The following is a 15,414-nucleotide window of genomic DNA, read 5'->3' as shown; positions in this document are numbered from 1 at the left end:
GATGGTAACTGGTGACCATCCAACTCAGTGCAAGATTGGATCTTTTAAAGAGGCTGGTCAATCTTTTTGTCATAAACACAAAATGATAGATACTTTGGAAAGTGAGGGATCAGGACGTTACTTATATGATCAAAACAGGTTTCAATTGAAACATAGACCAATCAAAAAATCAAGTGATGAAATGCTTACCTCTTTGATTATGGCAGAAAGAGCTCTCACTCAAGCAGATAGGGATGGACTTTTAAAAGAAGTGGGACTTTCTGGTAGATCATGCTTGTGAAGATTATATGATCTCTACGGCTTTGATTTGTCCTTGGATCTTGCATATGATTGCATGCATATTTTGGCTCTAAATTTGTTCTCAAAGTATATATGTGCTTTAATAAGGACTGTGGACAATAGAGTCAAAACACAAATTGATGAGGCAACACATCTTGTTACAAAAGTAACTCTATACTCTATACGATATGGTTGATGGCCAAGGTAGCCATGATGATTTTTGGTGCTATACATCTGAACGAATGGTCTTAACATATGTTAATATCAAAACAAACAACAAAGACAATGAAATTTCTTATGCAAATTATCAAAGGCGGAGTTTCTTTACATGGGTACTCATTCATATAACAAAAGACCAGCTTGACAAACTTATGCCACATCAAAGGATGATAAGACAGTTTCACAAAGCTCTCTTGCCACCTAATGGATACTTATTGGATCTTGATAGATGTGATGAATGCCCAGAATGGCATACATTAGGTCTCATGCATGTATCATGTGTTGATAGAGCAAAAGAGTTATGGAGGTTTTCTACAAAAGCTAATGATTATGCATGCAAAATAGCAACAATAACAAAGGGAATAGTAATAGGAGGAAAGAGGTCGAGATATAGGAATGCAACTAGTGATGAAAGGAGGTACATCCATCAAACTTTCAACATAGAGGTGAAACGAGTAATAGAACATAAAAAAGTATTTATTAAGGGAGAAACTTATAAAGTGGGAGATAAAATAGTTGTAAGATGTGACGACGATACCAGTGTTAATAGAAATGTTGGCCATTGGAAAGCATGCATATCATCACTTTTCTCATTGAAATGTTACGGTGAAGTGAGGCTTTTCTTTAGTGCACATTACTATAGACAATGTATTATGATTGAAAGGGGCCATGAAAGTTTGGTTGTGGATACCACTACAAGCATGACTCGCTTGCAAAATACTTTTGTGCCATTTTCATGTGACTATATTAGACCAATATAATCATTATTACATAAATTTATCCCACTTCAACATGGAAATTCTATTATTGCATATGAGACAAAGGATTTGAGACTAAGGTCATGCTTAACAAAGTTAGGTTGCATTGGTTGTATCCCTCCTTGGCTAGAGGAGAATGAAATCATTTATATGAAATGTGATTTATCAGCATTGTTTGGGCCAAATGACTTAAAATATGCCATCATAAGGTTAGTTAATTATGAAATGAAGCAAGTTAAAGTGGGATGGTTGACTAAGGTCCACTTGCAAGAAAATATTTGGAAGGTGAGAGGAGAGGATTCAAAATGGAAAGATTGGTGGTTGCGTGTATCCACAAAAAAGTGATGGCATGCAATCAAAACAAAAACAATGATAATCAATAAAAGAAAAAAAATCATACCTATTATGTGGTGTTCAGTTGCACATGACTCAACAATCTTATGATGATATTTTTATTAATGTTTTTTAATGTTGTCTAATATTTTTTCAATAGAATTAATATCCATTTTCTCATAGTCACTACATTTGTGTAGGTTTCAAATGTCAGCTTCTAGCATAGAGATGATGGCTCTTCTAAAGAAGATGATGAGTGAAGATCCCAGGTTCCTTGGGCTTATGGATTCTATGATGAATGAGGTGAAAGGTACAATAATATGTGGTTCAATCTTAATACATTGTTTTTTATTTGTTTCTTTACTTTCTCAAAATTTTAAAATCTTAATATCAACATAAACTTTGATTATTTATGTGCAAATATAGAAGAAAATATTACTAAAGACTTTACAAGAGAGAATGCACGAAAGGAAGATAAGGATGTCACCGGTCTTGATGTTTCATCAAGTCCAAAAACAAGCACCTTATTTTTGTAAGATAATAATCAATTACTATAACAACTATCTAATTAGGGATATTTGATATCTTAATTTTCATCAAGTATAATGCGCCTACCGTCATATGATGAAATATTTCAATCACCTACCTTGGAAAGGAGAGAAAATGGTAGATTTTATGGGAAAAAACTCTTGGTTGAATGTTTTAAAAGCCAACATGCAGTCATGCTTGAAAATTATCGACGGGTACGAAGATGGTTTGACTCCTCCAAGTCAAATGATGTACTCTACAAAAAGATTGAAAAATAACATATTGAATTAATAATCTCTCAAAATCACCATGAAATTTTACCATTGAAGTTTCATGAATGTGAGTACTTGTGGAGAGAGTGTGATATTTATGACTGGTGGAAAAGTACGAGGCAAGATGAGAGGAAGTATTTGAGGAGAAAGGGCCTTCTAAAAAATGTAAGTCAGTCAATTTTTTTCCCATTAACTTTCCTAATATTTGAGACAAATAATTTTAGTTGGTGAATCCATTAATTTACTGGCATATAGAAAGAGTCCACAGTCTTTCTTGGAGTGGAAAGTTTGGATAACGTTGAACCTATACCGAAAGATGTGATTTCAAATACAATAGCATCACCGGTAAGATAATATCATTTATATGTTTCGTTTTATGATTATCTTGTTAGTTTCACTTATTCCATACCCATATATATACCTTTTGATGGTAGTGTGAAGTACATACTCTTGTTGCTGACTCTCAGAAGCAAGATGTATACGTCCTGACTATGGATGATATTCCAATTGATCAAGCCTTAGAAAATGTATCCTATAAAATTGTGTGTTTATTTTTTAATGCTTGATTTTTAAGCTTTTATGGTATTTCATGTATTTAATATATATGTGTGGTATTATCTTAGCCTCCTGGAGAAGAAAACATCTTGGAAGGTTTACATGAAGATAAGGAGAGAGGTTTATCATTAGAGGTAATGATTTTATTCCAATTTTTTATATTTTTATTAGATAATTTATATTTTATATATGTTTATATATGAAGATTTATTTGTCTTGGTAGATGAATATGTTTGCCGAAGGAGAAGAAAGCTTTCAAGAATTTCAAGATTATACAACAAATTAGGTTTTGATATTTATGTTAAAATTTATTTTGACTACATATTTGTATTTTTACCATTTTATTTTATTATTTACTTTGTTAAAATGTGTTATTACTAAAGGATGTTGAAAATGAAGATGAGGATCTTGATGTGAAAAGTTGCGCAAGCTTTTCAAAGTTGTTGTTACATGGCTTAACAAAAAGAGTATATTCTAAAGAAACTATACAACAGAACATCAATAACTCAAGTAAAGATAAGGTATATGTTTTTTCAAAATATTGTAATTATATATTTTTAAATTTTATTACTGAGTTTATTTTCAAATATAGGTTTATGTAGATGAGGAAAATGATGAAGTAATACAAAAAATTTTGAGAAAGCAAAAGGTAAATATTTATATTTATGTGATGGTTATATTTGCATAACGTTGTGAAATTCTAAATGTGATTTATTATTTAATTTTTATATGTTTTTTAAAGTCAAATAAAAAAATGATGAATCGTTTGCAACAAACAAGCAAAAAAGGAGGTAACAACATCAAAGAAAAGAAACTAAAGGTATTATACATGAATTTTGTATTTTTATAAGTTTTACATTGGAAGAATAATTTGATTTAGTTATTTTATTTGGATTAGGAATATAAGGATATTTCAACTCCAAGCATTGAAATTGATATTTTCAGTGATATTCAATGGGTAACTTTCTTGAGAGTTTTTTACATGGTATTTGTTTAAAATTATAATAATGTAAATATGTATTTTTAAATATCATAATGTACTTATTTTAAAACAAATTATATTAATTGAATATTTTGTGATTTATTTTATAATGCAGGTTGATATGACAAAAGAAAATATGGAGACGATACTTTTGAAGTACCTCGGTGTGCATACGATTCATGATATGTACTTTTCATTGAAAAGTACATATATAAATCTTAAAAAGACCGATGTTAGCTTTTCGGTCTTTTGTAAGGGTTCAAAAAAACCAACAAGTGATAACATGATACATGAGATTGTTCATTGGCTTTTAGAGAATGGCAAGATTGTAATAGCCACAAGCAACAATATCATTAGTCTGGATGATGTGAAGATTGTAGCATAGTGTTATTGTACACTGCTCATTTGTAAACTCATTATTACTTTAGAAAAATTGTTTTTTCTCTTTCATTGACACTATGTATTGATGTTTTTATTTGTTGAGTTTATATTAATTACTTAGATGCGTACTAGGTCTTATTTGAAATTAACTAAATAATCTCTATGCAAATTTCAAGTTAAGAATTCTTAATATAAATTTTTACTTAAAAATAGACAAAAGTATGCATGTGCAAGCTAGGAAAAATGTAAAATCTCTAAGTTAGAGAAAAAATAGAATTATATAAGAAATTTCCTAGATAGGAAAACTATCATATGCAAGAAAATTTTCCCATGTAGGGAGAGTAAAATTTTCTAATGTTGGAAAATCCCCACACATGGAAATTTTTTTTACATAAGAAAGAAAAAAAAGAGAATTCCCTATTAATTCCCTAGTTAAACACACATAAGCAGGAAAAGTAAATTATAGGGAAAATGGAACATTTCCTAGTTAGAGAAAGGAGGGTAGGAAATTTCATTTTTCCCTACGTAGGGAAATTTTCCTACATAGGAAAATTTTCCTATGTAGGGAAATCACATTTTTTCCTATGTAAGGAAATTTTCCTTTTTTCCTATGTAGGAAATTTCAAATGTGATTCCCTAGTTTCTCAAACCAGGAAATGTTCCATTTTCCCTATGATTTACTTTCCCTACTTATAATTGATAGGGAATTCCCTTTTTTTCCCTATGTAGGGAATGATTAAAAGTTCATTGTGATTGACGATTATAGAATTTGGCATATCTGCCTAAGAGAATACAAACAATATGAGATCACAGAATCTACACACCATATATGAGATGATGAGGAAAGTGCAACACAACAAGTTGTATGCAAAAGCTATACTATAAAGAAAGATATCTAGTTCAAAAAACATACTCCAAAAGAAAGAGACCCAAGTTAGATGAAACATGGGCAAGAATAAAACGATCCAAAATCGGTGAAACATATGCGAGAATAAATGGGCCCATCATGGACGAGAAATATGAATGATGACCAAAACATTATATCTTTACTTTATCTTTACTTTTTGGCCAATAAGAGATAATGATCTTGCTAATTTTGGCAAAAACTCAAGAGTGAGTAATTGTGATAAAACCTATATCATAGAAGTTTGTACGAAAAGCTATTGTCCTATTTGTTTTCATGTTTTAAGTCCAATTTACTTGAACTGGCATAACTTTTGACAGGAAGAAAGGTGTTGTCTTAAGAGTTCTCCAAATAGACACTTTTAGATTGTCCAAGTAAGGCATATCTACAATTAAACTATTATGTGCAATCTAAATGATGATCAAGTGAACTTCTTCTATGCTTAAAATTTAGAATACAAGATACTCATAACATACACAATAGAACATGAATCAAGAATTGGTGACATACTACGTCATAAGTATACTTTCTCATTATCTTCTTCAAGAAGTTGGTTGTAGCCGATCATGATAGCTCTAATACCATGTTGAGACGTAGAGAGGGAAGATATGTAGATATGTGTGTGTGTGTGTGTGTGTGTGTGTGTGTGTGTGTGTGAGAGAGAGAGAGAGAGAGAGAGAGAGAGAGAGAGAAAGAGAGAGAGAGAGAAGATACACACTATGTACACTCCCACAAACTATATCACATTGATCACAATCTACATATATATAGATAAGATCTAGTCTAGATAAGGTGAGCTATATATATCTCCAACATAGGAAAATTTCTTAATCTGTCTCCTTGGTGTCCTATATGCGTTAAGTATAAGGAGACGATCTGCATTATCGATTTTTACCTTGCAAGTATCCCATCGAATTGGTGAAGGAGGTTGCTTCAAGATGAATCCATACTAGCTGGTTGTACTATCTCTGCTAGGGTGCTCTATATCCTTGGCAAGGATCTTATAGTGAGTGGATACCATTGATTGGGCTCTATATTGACTAGCATGCATTGCCCCATCATTAGTTGGATTGGCTGGTACAAAGATAGATGCTCAAGCTAGCTTATCATGTTCCCTCATTAGCGAGACTATGCCACTCTATGACTGGATCGATTGACTAGACATTCGGTTGAGACAAGGTAGGGTTGTAGTCCAACATAGATGCCAAATGTGCTCTTTTTAGAGATTATGGGTAGTTGTAGGAGGCAAAAGCAAGACATGGAAATGTCATGAGCAATTGTGATTAGAACTATATGATAACATAGGGTAGCCAAATTTTTTGCTAATATTGATAAGTGCAAGCTTATCACTATCCTGTTTTGTAAATTTGAGACTTATCTCAAAGCTCTTTGTAGGAAGTCATCTAGTTACAGGCTAAGATTACTTTGTTCGAAGCGTCTCCTAGGACGATGTATATCATGTAACACCTTCATTAATACAAACCGCATTATTAAAAGTATCGCATCGCATTCGACAAAATACTAGGATTGAGGAACTCCGCGTGGGTGGACGGCTCCCCTCGTGAAGAGAGATGGTAATCCGGCGACGGCCTGCATATTGATATGTCAAGGTGAAGCGATATAAGCGACGAGGTGAGGATCACAGTTTGCATTGAGAACAAGTTCCCTGCAGCGGGTTCTCATTGCGAGACACATAGAAAAGCACAATTTATTGTACATTGAAGAAAGTTTTCCGTTGAAGCTGCAGCAGCAGATCACACCGCCGGAGCAGTGTAGGTAGTGAGCATATAGTTTTCCACTGTAATATGGCCGGTAATGATCACGGGCTAGGGATAATTGCAGCGATGGCAGCCACTGCTGTAGCTGTAGCGGTGCTAGCAGGGACGTTCCTGTTAGCGGGGGCGTCGGACCCAGAGGCGGTAACGGACTTCGTTGTGCCGGAGGGCATGAACCTGACGGAGATAGACGGAGGGTTCTTCACGTTCAACGGCTTGCGGCGTGGGGCGGGCGCCGGGGCAGGGCAGTTCGCCGTGAAGACGGCCTTCGTGGAGCAGTTCCCAGCCCTGTCGGGCCTGGGGATATCCGGCGCGGTGTTGGAGTTCCGGCCCAAGACGGTTAACCCGGTGCACACGCACCCGCGCGCGACGGAGCTGCTGTACCTCACGCACGGCATCCTGCACGTGGGGTTTGTGGATACGGGCAACCGCCTCTACGTCCAGCGCCTGGAGGAGGGCGACCTGTTCGTGTTCCCCAAGGGCCTCGTCCACTTCCAGATCAATCTCAGCGGCCACAAGACCGCCCGCGCCTTCGCCTCCTTCAGCTCCTCCGACCCCGGAGTCGTCTCCCTGCCTGCGACCCTCTTTGGCTCCCACATCAACCCCTCCATCCTCAAGCAGGCCTTCCAGATCGACGACTCCGTCCTCTCCCAGCTCCAATACCCGTTCATGGTGTAATAGGGACGTTCGGGTTCATGTACTTGCGTTCCAAACGGATGACTCGCGTATTGTTACCCTATCTTACCTTATAACTTTGGTTTTCCTTTCGCTCGCATCCTGTTGTCTCACGCCTCGCCTCCTCGTGTCTTTCACACTTCCCATCGAAAAGATTTCTTCAGGTATTAGAGCATTGCTCGCAACTCTCAACAGCTAGGGTCTTCTTTCTTTGACTTTATTGCGCACTATTTGAATAAAGATCACATAATATCTACAATTGAAAATCAACCTTATTACCGAAAATGAGCCCAAAATTGAAATGGATTAGTTCAATTCAAGGACTTGGAATGATTAATTTCCCGTCTAGAGTTCTCACTTGACATATCTAATTCAACCATTCACTCTTGCTCATTCACATCTTTTAAACTTGTATACTGCACTCAAGAAACAATTATTGGAGTTAACTTTTATATGTTCCATGCTTATGAGTCTCATAAATGTATGATCCTTATGAGATGTTGAACAATCAAATTAAAGTTGGGATTTCTATAAGTCTTGATCTTTTTACATAAACCATAGCCATGTAAAGCATGAACCAAGGAAACAATCAACATATTTTGTAGCCTCCTTGAACAAAGTGAAAATTTTATTTATGTTCTTAATGTTTTGATCCCCATTCCATGGAAGAAAATACAAATTAACAAGCTATGACTCCAAGGTTTAAACAATACTTCATAGGAAGCATTATGAATATAAAGGAGCACTTGTATGTGCTGGCCTAAACATAAATTGTGTAAAGCTTAGTTTCTTACATTATGTCTATTCTATGCTACTAAGAACTTTCCTACTCTTTCAAATGCTTATGTGATTGGTCCTCCTTGAGTAACAATGCTTTGGTCTCTCTTGACTTATACAAGTGGAGATAAAGATGTCGTATCACCTCTTCTATAACTACTCTTAGGAACTCTCAGCTTGCTCATTCACATCATCATAGTAGAAGCATACAACTGATATTAACTTTATAAATAGGAAAGGATCTAGCCCTCGATAGAATTGAATACCTAACATGGAATGAATGGTTGAATACAATGTGTGAAGACACTACTTGAAAGAATTTTCAAAAAACAGGTAAAAAAGCTAATTCATATCCCATGCTTGGTATCCTAACCAAGGGCGATGAGAAATAAGCATTAGCCTAAGTCTATGTATGAGAGTAACAAAATATAAAGTGTATGCATTAAATGACTAAAAGAAAAAGCCAATGTGAGAGATACTATCCACTTTTGCATCTCAATTAGAATAATATGAAAGAAGGAAAAGAGAATGGAGAATGGAGAAAAAGAAGACTATTTTGTCTCTATCTAGACCATCTATCTTTTGTTATGCATAATCTATTGAGACCTCGATCATCTTCATTTGGTATTCGAGCTTGAGCAAAGATTTGGAGCAAGGAGCATGTTGATTTGAGGTGTATATTGAATCTAGTGCTTGGGGCCTACCAATAAAAAAGATATAGATCTTCCTTGCCCCAAATCAAGTGAAATATGTATCCATATTCAAGCAGCTATTGTTGCTTGATTTGGGGCTTTAATGCCCAATTGAGGAGTTTGTTGCTTGATTTGGAGGGAAATTTTAAAGCCATTGGCAACCAAACATAATATGTAAATTGTTGAAATCCATGAGGAAGAAGAGAAACTCAAGGGAGAGAAAACAAAAGAGAGAGACGTGAACATCAAAGAGCATACATAGAGATTGAATAGAAAAACCCAAAAGTGTGTCAACTAAGCACATGAAATAGGACTATATAGAGATTACTACCATGCTGTATATAGACATATTATAGATGATAGGGGTTTGAGTAGGTGGAGACAATGAAGATGATAGGGGCTTGAATGAGCAATGCCCTCCTATCATGAATGAAGTAGGAAAGAAAAGCACACCACATGGCTTGCTAGCTCTACTTTTAAGAAGAAAAGTAAACACAAGTAGTATGCACTATTAATTGGAAGTAAAGCCCATGGCTTGCTAATATTATTAAAAAAAACAAGAATCAAAAGCATGCAACTTGTTAATATTATCACTCTTAGATTTTGAAGGAAGATAGCTAATTCAAATATGGATTTTAAGGTGCACTTTGTAGGAATTAAGATAAATTTTTTGCGAATCTATAAGGCATTTTCAGTGGAAATTGAAGATTTAAAGCTTCCAGGCGGCCGTTTGTTCAAAGCATTTGAGGCATACGATGTAGGTCATTTTAAATGTAGAGGTAAAGGGGAGTGAAAAATCAAGTTTATAAACAACGAAGAATTGTCCAATCCTCATTTGGACATTAATTTAGCACATTTGAGGTGGAGTTTCATGCCAAAAGACCTTAATTTATGAAGAAACATGGACTGGGCAGCCAAGGAGGCCTAGTTTAAGTTTGTCTCTTATAATCAAAATTCAAAGCAAGAGTTTATGGTGTGATATTTATAGCAAAGCCAAGGATTGGGGGTGTGTAGTACATCTCATGATATCACCCTTATGGCCATACTCTATAGATTTCCAAAGCATTCCTATAATGTCATCCAATTTCTCTTTTGCAAAATTTCTACTTAGCCTAGATATATTTGTCCTGTGTAGATATGCTATTTTGAAGCACACCACAAAGATATATAAGGGTATAAACCATAATAGTCATATTCTTCTTGAGATCCTTCCAACTATTATGGACTTTTAAATAGATTGATATGGTTTAAATATATTAACTATTATGGACCCAATAGCGACATTTAAAGCGATGGCATTACTCATGGAAAAAATTACCCCCGTCATCACTATTAGCGATGCAATGAATTCATCACTATTAGAGTTGCTATTTCCGTTGCTATTAGCGTCGCTATTTTGCATCACTAATTTGGATAGCGGCACAAATACTAACACTAATAGCAATGGAAATAGCGACTCTAATAGAGACGAAAATAGTGACCCTAATAGCGATGCTTGTAGAGTGAATTTTCGACACAAATAGGGACGATTAAAAAGGGAAAAAAATTAGGTGGCAGGGCTGTATGTAAATATTCCTATATAAGTCATCTTCTATCTCTTCTTTCTTGGCCTCACCTCAATATCAATGGATGGAAGTATTTCAATATCAAAAGAATCAAGCTCATCCTCCCCCTTCTGAAACTCCATTTCTTGAGCTTAGACTAGTTGGTGTACTCCAAGTAGCTCCCTAAAATGAATGAATTTATCTTTACCAAGTGATTTGGTAAAGATATATACTACTTGATCTTCTATCTTCACATGATGTAGATCAATCTATCCTACAAGTACCATTTTCCTGATGAAATGGTAATGAATCTCTATGTGTTTGGATCTAGTATGATAGACGAGGTTGCTAGCTAGCATCACATTACTGAGATTGTCACAATGCATTGTAACTTTGCTGTCCAACTGAATACCCAAATCATGTAGCAATTTCACAAGCCAAACTGCTTCACATGCCGCTAAGGCTGTACCCCTATATTCTGCCTCTATATACTAGATAAGCATCATCTCTTCAGGGTCTCTTCTAGGTATATCTCAAGGACCTCAGGGTGGAGCCTTCTGTCATAAAAACCTCTGACATTGGTCACTCTAATGGTCAGCATTGAGGAAATTGTACCTCACTATCTCAGGTTGCACTTGTCATGGTCGTATGTGTCATCATCATAGATCTCCTTGAAATCAATCCTGCCACCTTAGGGCTTTTAAAATGTGGTATATGCTCCTTCTCTCCATAAAATCTTTCGTCAGTTGATTGCATGTAGGTGCTGCATAGACAAAACAACAGTCAGGTATAGAAACCCTAATACAAGGCGGCGATAGCTTGTGTAGTTCAAGCTCATCTTACGCTTCAATCTCTCACTTGCCCCAACTAAAACAAGTTGCTGCGCGCCACTCTGATTTGAGTTCTAGCTCAGTCCACAACACTACAAATCAGTAAGGGGAGGAGATCATTGAGCAACATCTAGCTCAAAAAGGAGATTCAACATCAATAGTATCTCTTGATACTCAATCAGTGTCTCTTGGCACTTGTGTATTTAGCTCACTCATGAACAAGCTATTCACTGATTTTAACTTAGTTGCTCAAAAGCTCATTCTCAGCACATGTGATAATTTAAATCCCTAATGATCAAATCCATTTTTAAGTCTTAATTTCTTTGTAAAAGGATAGACACTACTCGAGTGTTCTCATGGTAAGACCTCCTTCTATGATGACTTAACTATAGTAGATAGCAAAGTTTAATGGTGAAGGCTTTCATGCCTAGAAGGAGAAAACCATGTACGATCTCTTGAGAAAAGACCTCTGGATCTCTTTGAGAAAGATGATCTAGATGACAAGAAACAAGATGCTAAAGAGGAATATGTTGCAGAAGACGAGCCTAAAACAAAGGCATGGAAGAAGATGAACAATAAAATTTAGGTATTGTTACCTAGGGTCTATCCAATGATGTATTACATCATATTTCTGGCATCAGGGATGCGAAGAAGGCATGTGAAGAGCTTGACATGATCTTTGGCACCCAAGCAAAGAACGCAAATGTAAAATTACTCATACAATTTTATAAGCTGCATATTAAAGAGAGTTTGTCTATTACTATACACATCAATGAGTTCAAGAGCCTTAAAACTCAGCTAGCAACTCTTAAAAAGAACATTGATGAGGATGAGGCAATAGTAGTGCTACTTGCCAGTATTAATCATGAACCATATGTGAACCTTATTTCAACACTAAGTAATGTTCCAAATCTCTCACTCAAAGACATTGAGCACTCACTACTTGATGGAGAAAGAAAATTTGAAAGCAAGGATGTAAAAGAAATCACCACAAGGGATAATCTTTTGTACACCAAGTGTACTTATGCAGCAAAAGGACATGGTCGAGGATTCACCACCAATAGCAACAAGGACCGAATTACTTGTCATTACTGTGGCGAGAGTGGACATGTAGCGAGTGAATGTTTCCACAAGAAGAGAGCACAATAGTTACACGAAGATCACCACCAAAGTCAATTTATGCATGAAGAAGAAGAAGAAGATGCTTCCACCACCATCAAAAACTCTGACAGATTTTTCTAAATAAATTTTTTGTATCTTTTCCCATGATGGTTACTTTCTTTCTCTTAGTTGATTTGTATTGAAAAATCCCTTGGCCAAAAATATAAAATTTCAACCTTGACTTGACTAGGCTACCCATGAGCTAGTCTCTCGGGCCATGTTATCATGTAGGGGGGAAAAGCCTGCAAATGTAGAAATTCATCATTTGAGGGGGGTGTTGGGAAATAGGTCAAATGATGTATGCTACATGATGAGGAGACTTGTATCCCATGAGCACAGTAAGGACAGTGGAGAACCTGGAAAGCTATAAAGACATACACTTGGTTTACTTTTCATGTAATGCTATTGTACTTTGTACTTGAAGTCTCTGTTCCTACCCACTCAAGATTGTGTTTATGAGTCCAAGATAATCTATCTTGGAACCTTATTCACTGGAGTGAAAGTTTGTGTCTAGTCATCAGTATTCATGTCTCTTGCTTATGAGTTTAAGCCTCCAGAGCTACACTGTGCTCAAGATCCATGTTTCTCAACAAAAGAGAGAAGAGAGAATGCACTTAACTCAAAGCTTGAAGAAGAATCCTTTCGCGCTTCTCTTCTTCTTTTGCTTCTCCTTCGCCGGTTCCCTCCTTCTCCTTTGTAGTTATCCCCTCTCTTTTAATGGATACGGTGTCAATGGCAGTGGTAGCAGTACTCTCTCTCTCTCTCTCTCTCTCAATCTCCCTTGCGTTGATCTCTCTCCATTTTTCTCTCTATACATCTCTTCATCAACAAAAAGAAAGAGAGAAGTAAAGAAAAGAGAAAAACAAAGAGAGAAGAGAGAATGCACTTATCTCAAAGCTTGAAGAGGAATCCTTTCATGTTTCTCTTCTTCTTCTTCTTCTTCTCCTTCATGGGTTCCCTCCTTCTTCCTTGCAGTTTACCCCTATCTTTTTGTGGTGGATTAGCAGTGGTAGTGACCTCTCTCTTTGTCTCTCTCCATTTCACTTACGTTGATCTCTCTCACTTCTTCTCTCTATACATCTCTTCATCAACAAAAATAAAGAGATAAGTAAAAAAAAGAGACAAACAAAGAGAGAAGAGATAATGCACTTACCTCAAAGCTTGAAGAAGAATCCCTTCATACTTCCCTCATTTTTCTTCTCTTTCACCGAGTTCCTTTCTTTTCCTTAACACTTATCTCCTCCATCTTCGTGGATAGCAGTGGTGGTCGCAGCCTCTCTCTCTCTCTCTCTCTCTCTCTCTCTCTCTCATTTACAAACCTATAAAATGCCATGCTTGGGTTTCAACACTTTTTTATGAAGAACAGTCAATGGGAGACAGCCAATTAAAAAGAATCTAGGCCTGTTTACTTTCAAAAAGACAAAATCACATTGCCTTTTAATTAGCGGTGAGATTCGTTTGAGATTGACAAAATCACATTGCCTTTGTGAATCCCCTCTCTCTCCCCTTTTTTATTTCTCCACAAGACTCTCTTCCTTTTCCTCCCTTCTTCTCTCTATTTCTCTCCCTCCTTCCCTCCCCACTCTCACTTAATGCATCTCATTGCAAAGACAATTAAAGAAAGAAAATAAAAAGATTAAAAAACAAAGATATTTACCTCTCTTTATCTCTTTCTCCCGCCTCTCCCTTCACTTTTTTTCTTAACCTTCTCTCTCATTCTCTCATTGTTTTCCTATTTCTCTCTCCCTCTCTCTCTCTCTATTTTTTTCTCTCTATCTCTCTTTCTCTCTCTCTCTCTCTCTTCTTTTCACTCTCCTTCCTCTTTTTACCTCCCCCTTCTTTTCTACCTCCTCCTCCTCTCTTCCTTCTCTCTCCCTCTCTCTATTTCTCTCCCCCTCTCATTCTCTCTCTATTTCCCTTTCTTTGTTTCCTCTCTTTGTTTCTCCCCCTCTTTCTCTCTCATTGTTTGTCTCACTCATCCTCCTCTCTCCCTCCCTTCATCTCTCATTTCGCTCTTCCTCTTTCTCTTTGTTTCTTTTCTTCCCTTTCTCTCCCTCTTTCTCCCTCCCTCCCTCCCTCCCTCACTCCCTCCCTCCCTCTCTTTCCATGCATATCTTTGTAAAGAAAAACAAAAAAGAAAAAAAAGAGAATACAAAAATAAAGCAAGAGGAGACAATGTACTTACCTCAAAGGCGTGATGATGAAACCCTTTGTACATTCTTTTCACACCTTCCCTCCCTTCTCCCTTGCACAATTCTCTTTCTTCTTCGTGTATAGCGGTGTCGTACCGCTATGCACACACCGTGTAGTATTGCTTTCTTTAAGATTTAGAGAGCCAATGCCACTTTAGGCATTAGTGTTAGTGTCCATGGTTTAAAATATTAGATTCTTTTGGACAAGTTTTTAGCCAATTTTTGATATTCTAGATATTATCTCTTGTAAAAATCCCTAAAACTATAGAAACACCTTCTAGATTACGATGACATGTAAAAGAAAGCATGTAGCTTTCAGCCAATTTGAGAGGATTTTATATAAAAAGAGAGATTGATAAGACCGTGCCATGCGTGATTGCTATTTTCAAGTAGTGAACAGCACTCGGAAGAGGGAGATGAAGAAGGAGTGATCTTGTAGTATTCTAGCCAGGTGTGTTGGTATTTTACCACTGTTACGCGAGCAGTGATTGAGAGCAAGCCTCACTCACAACCCAATCACGAGACGTTAAGAAATGCCGGTTGGGATAATTGACTTT

The 15,414-nt window shown here is 36.3% G+C and overlaps 1 protein-coding gene across 1 annotated transcript; it reads left to right on the top strand.

Moving 5' to 3' along the window:
- Positions 1-6,913: 6,913 nt before the first annotated feature.
- On the top strand, positions 6,914-7,664 carry LOC148025941 (germin-like protein 9-3). The gene has a single exon (XM_087692159.1). It carries the CDS (start codon positions 7,017-7,019, stop codon positions 7,662-7,664), a length of 648 nt encoding a protein of 215 aa, XP_087548285.1. The 5' UTR covers positions 6,914-7,016.
- Positions 7,665-15,414: the final 7,750 nt, after the last annotated feature.

Source organism: Lygodium microphyllum, chromosome 14 (genome assembly GCF_053477565.2).
Source record: "Lygodium microphyllum isolate KBCC chromosome 14, Lygodium_microphyllum_v1.1.10, whole genome shotgun sequence".
Lineage (NCBI taxonomy): Eukaryota > Viridiplantae > Streptophyta > Polypodiopsida > Schizaeales > Lygodiaceae > Lygodium > Lygodium microphyllum.
The sequence above is the reverse complement of the archived record's forward strand: the minus strand, read 5'-3'. Positions and strand labels throughout refer to the sequence as shown.

Excerpts from the sequence above, each read along its gene's own strand:
- LOC148025941 (XM_087692159.1), top strand. The coding sequence starts at position 7,017 with ATGGCCGGTAATGATCACGGGCTAGGGATAATTGCAGCGATGGCAGCC.